At 48.0% G+C, this 4,894-nt stretch overlaps 1 protein-coding gene across 1 annotated transcript; it reads right to left on the reverse strand.

Moving 5' to 3' along the window:
* Positions 1-1,481: 1,481 nt before the first annotated feature.
* On the reverse strand, positions 1,482-4,587 carry MIP (major intrinsic protein of lens fiber; the record flags this gene model as incomplete). The annotated part of the gene is made up of 4 exons (XM_082741828.1): positions 1,482-1,773; positions 3,075-3,155; positions 3,571-3,735; positions 4,228-4,587. 4 exons carry the CDS (start codon positions 4,585-4,587, stop codon positions 1,588-1,590), a joined length of 792 nt encoding a protein of 263 aa, XP_082597954.1. The 3' UTR covers positions 1,482-1,587.
* Positions 4,588-4,894: the final 307 nt, after the last annotated feature.

Consider the following 4,894-nt stretch of genomic DNA (forward strand, 5'->3'; position numbering starts at 1 on the left):
GGGGAGGGATGGTGGTGGTGGTGATGAAGTAAGGAAAAGGGAAGCGAGTACAGGTGCTGTTTGATCTGAGCTGATCCCCTATGGTGAGCTAAGAACCACAGCGCTATAAATTTTCTGCTAAGATAATAGGGATCAAAGCCCGATTAGAGGTAAATTTGCAAACATTCACCCCCCGCTTAGTCAAGTGGATTATTCCAAAGTCTCAATGGTTAGTTAGAAAAATTAGGCTTTATTTGGGAGGAAGTGGAGAGTTGAGCTACAGGCTAGAGTGGTCTTCCAAGCTAGAGATATAGTTTTAAAGCTTGCGAAGCGAGCGGGCTCCTAAAAGGAAGAGAACAACAATAAATATTCATTGGTAAGTTGAGGATCTCCTCTGGACTCTGCTGAGATGAGTGTATTTTGCTGATGACAAAAGAAGATAGGGCTCAGACGAATAATAATCTGAATCATTAAGCATTTGAATAGAAGGAGTCAATTTTGCGGATATGAAGAGAGTTTTAAGAGATTTGCTGAAAGGATACACGAGAGAAAAGTGAGAAGACGCACACAAAAAAGGAAAATAAAGAAGACTATAAAACTAGGGGTAAAAGCAGAAAGATACCATTTGAAGAGTGTTTCTGATCTGGTCTAACGAAATTAAAACTCGGGATCAAAGCCTCTCCCTCCTACGGCCCCCCACCCCTACCTCTGCATTTGCTCTGGGCACCAGATTTCCTGTTTTGACCTTAGGGAGCTCTCCTTTGGCTTAAGTACCAGTTGCCTGGAGGCACCTCTGGTTATGTCTGGTAGAACTGCTAAACTATTTAAATTTTCTAGGTTCTAGGCTCACCCTACCTCTTGTTTAGATTGGGAGCTCACTGGCCCAGGAGATCGGTCATACCAGAAAAACCCAGCTGGTGGATGTAGACAAATTTGTGTGGCTTTACCCAACAGTTCAAATCCCACCTGCCACTTTTCTCAGAGCTACTTCCCCACCCAAGTCCCTGGGGCAAGCATCCCCAAGTTGGCTACACTCTTCCATTAACTTCTCCCAATTTTTTTTGTACAATTGCAACCTGGTATGGGGCTCATGCCTCCATTTTCTCTCTCCCTGCCCTCAGCCCCTTCTCCCAACCCTTGGAATGCCATGTCTCCATCTGCCTCCTGTGAGGAGTATCCCCTGCTTCCCTGCTCCCGCATAAACCTAGGGCCATAATAAACTTGACTGGCAGCAGGGCGAAGGCCAGAAGCTGAAAGGTCTTGGTTCCCTGTGCTCACCACAGTGGGTTGGGAGAGTAAGGTATACCCTACCTCTCCTGCTGTGCCCCAAAACTCAGACACAGCCACATTCACTCACATTCATACCATTCATACGCACAATCATACACACAGCGGCGAAGAGAGGTGGGATGGGGAGGAAGGGAAGTTTGCACAAACCAGCTCATGAATGCAACTTGAAAGATTTCACACAGCAAAAGGGGGGAAAAAAAAACACACATAAATTAAAAAATAAAGAAGTATATGTCCCTCCCCCAGTCGTCCAGGGGTTGGCTTAGCCCCTCTGAGTAAACCCAGAAGCTTCCTACTCCCTCTAGCCAACTGGAGTTTTCACAGGGCCTGGGTCTTCAGTTCAACAGGTTCCCCAGTGCCCTCTGGTTGTCCATTGGAGTCACTGGGCCTGGCGCCCTTGAGAATAGACAGTCTCTCAGAAACACTCTTGAGCCGGGGAAAGAGGAGAAAGTCGTAGAGGAGACTGCCTAGTCCCCCTCCAATGATTGGGCCCACCCAGTATACCTGTAGGAAAAGGGAGAAGAAAACAAACATCTGTACTTGGCAAATACAACTGGGCACTATTTAAGCAGAAACCAGTGTTTGTTTTTAAATTCTAAATTGCTCTACTGCTTGTACTTAAAACTTACCATTTCTTTTCTGACTCACCAAATTAGTCCTTTATCCCCCATATATATCCTATTTTTTGTTACCAGTTTTCACTAGTTTATAGATTGCTTTGGGGGGGGAAAGGGTTTGATTGTGGTAAAACACATGACATAAAATTTACCACCTTAACCTATGCTAAGTGTACAGTACAGATGTATGTTAAGTATATCATACTGATGCACAACAAACCTCCAGAACTCTTTCTTCTGGTCAATCTGAATCTCTGTACCCATTAAACAACAGCTCCCCATTGCCCTTTCTCCTGAACCCCCATCAAGTACCCTTATACTTTGTTTCAGTGAATTCGACTACTCTAGACACTTCACATAAGTGGAGTTATACAGTATTTGCCATTTGGTGACGGTGTATTTCATATAGCATAATGTCCTCAAGGTCCATCCCATGTTGAGCCTTTGACAGGACTTCCTTCTTTGTAAGGCTGAATACTATTTCAGTGCATGTGGAGACTACCTTTTGTTTATACACTCACTTGTGAGGGACACGTGGGTTGCTTCCACCTTTTGGCTTCTGTGAATAATGCTGCCGTGAAAATGGGGATACAGCTTTGAAAAAATTTTTTAATTATTTCTGTATGCTTGGCTGGCATATGACTAAATAACATAGACATAGCCCATTTTTATTGAGGTCTTAGTCCAGACCAGGTTCTGTGCTAAATATTTCACACATACAATGTTCACACTTACTTCTCCTCACCCCCGTTTTATGGTAAGGAAACTGGGACAAAGAATGACAGCGTCATTTACCATGGTCACACACCGGGCCAGTAATGTGCTAGAACTGGGCTGAGGTGCAGGCCCATCTGTACGCATACATATCCTGAGCCCTGAGAGGAGCAGGTTTTGACTTCCTGTTCAGTTGTCTATCCTCATAGAGCTAGTTTTAGAATCCTGTGGATACTTAGTAAAAAATCCCTGACCAACCAACCAGTGAAGGAACAACATGAGCAAGAGCTTATCTTTCTAGCAAATTAATGAATTGTGCTCACAGAGGCATGCCAGATTCTGCGACAGCCCCTTTAGCTGAGTGCTAGTAAAGCAGTTAACATATCCAGATGGAAAGCAGGAACCAAACATGGAGCCTGCAGCCCACACCCATAAAGGAGGGCTTTGGGATCTTGGCCCTCTCCCCTCACTCACCCAGTGGTTGGTGAAGTTTCTGGTGAGAATGGCAGGAGCAAAGGAGCGGGCAGGGTTCATGCCTGCACCAGTATAATAGATCTGCAAAAGACACAGTCATAACTGAGACACTTTCCACTACTTCACCCCAGCTTCTCTCCCCACAACCCACATGACCCCAAGGGCTGGCACCTTGCCCCCAGCCAGCAGTAAGAAGGGAAGGATGAACTGAGGGTGGGCGTTCCATAATGGAGTAAAGGTACTATGGATCCCTAGACAAAGCTCACATCTACCCCTGAAGCATACACTTCACCTTGGGGTCAAGAAGGACCAGATATAGAGATCACAAAAGAGAGGATTAGAAGAGGGTCAACTCCTCTGTGCCGACCAAAACAGAGTGAGGAGGACTATGTTCATGTTTGACCATGAGCTGGGCAGAAAAAAACTTTAAAAGGTTGAGAAAGGTCTAAGGGCCATAGAGTCCTTAAACAAGAAGCTTCTCTCCTCTCCTGCTTACCCCAAAGAGGTGTCCCAGGGTGAGGGAGAAGCCAACAGCCAGGGCTACAGATCCCAGGCGGCCATTGCGCCTCTCGTCGTATGTAGCAAAGATGCAGAGCACAAACTGGAGCGTCAGGAAGATCTCCACCGTGGTGGCCTGGCCCACACTCACCCCAGGGTGCAACTGGGCAGAAGAAGAAGAAAGGAGGCAACTCATTAGGGTTGTCCCAATGTTACTTCCTCAGTGCTTCCCACACAGTAAGCCCTGTATGGCATCATTTCCCTGGAGAGGGAGGATGATACAACCCCCTTCATAGTAATTGTATTTACTTCTTATTTCTCCCAATAATACTCCTACATGGTAGAAAGAATTGTACCCACTCAGGCAGATGAGGAAGCTGAGGCCCTGTCAGGTAAAATAATTCTCCCTCAAGAACCTGCAAGGAGTTGGAAGGAAAGCTGAAACCAGAACTTGGGTCTCTTGAGTCAGTCCAGGCCTTTATGCCTTCCTTACTCCTCCAAACTACACTTGACACACATGTGTGTGCATGTGAGCATACACTCCCCCCAACCCCCCATCCCCACAATGTCCCAGACCCCTGAGGAACTGATTGGCCTCCGCCAGGCAGGGAGTCAGGGTACCAGGTTCGTCCAGCCCCACTTAGCTGACCATTACCGTATTAAGGGCTAGGTTTCCTCGGACGGCAGGCGGGGTGACACTGTACAGCACGGCGGCCCCAGCCACGGCTCCCAGGAGTTGGGCTGCCATATAGCAGAAGGCCCGGAGCAGAGACATCTGGGAACCCACAAGGAAGGCGAAAGTGACTGCAGGATTGACATGGGCTCCACTGATGTGGCCCACAGCCTGCACCAGCGTAGCCAGGGCCAGGCCAAAGGCCAGAGCCACCTGCAGGACATGCAGGGGTCCGGGGGTCCAACGTAGTGAGGCCCCCAGTCCAAAAAAGACATAGAAGAGGGTGGCAAAGAACTCAGCAAATATGGCCCTCCAGAAGGAGGCTGACCTTAGTTCCCACATGGCAGGGGGGATGGGCACAATGCCTGGGTCCCTGATACCCCCCTGGCCTGATCTGGGTGGACAGTCCCCTTTATAGAGGACTCTTAATCCCTGGGAGGGGCAGGCTGAAGTGGCTGGTCCAGCCTCTTAACCCCTTCAGAGCTGCAGAGGGCTGGACCCACTTTTACGCATCTGATAAAGCTGCTGGATTTTCCCCTCCCTCTTCCAAGGGAGATGAGCAGAGCTGTGGGTGGGTGTTAGGGTAGGGGTAGAGCCAGGGCTAGAGAGACTCTGAGAGAAAAGGATCAAGAACAGGGGGACCATCGAA

This window comes from Mustela nivalis (genome assembly GCF_964662115.1).
Source record: "Mustela nivalis genome assembly, chromosome: 7".
Classification (NCBI taxonomy): Eukaryota; Metazoa; Chordata; class Mammalia; order Carnivora; family Mustelidae; genus Mustela; species Mustela nivalis.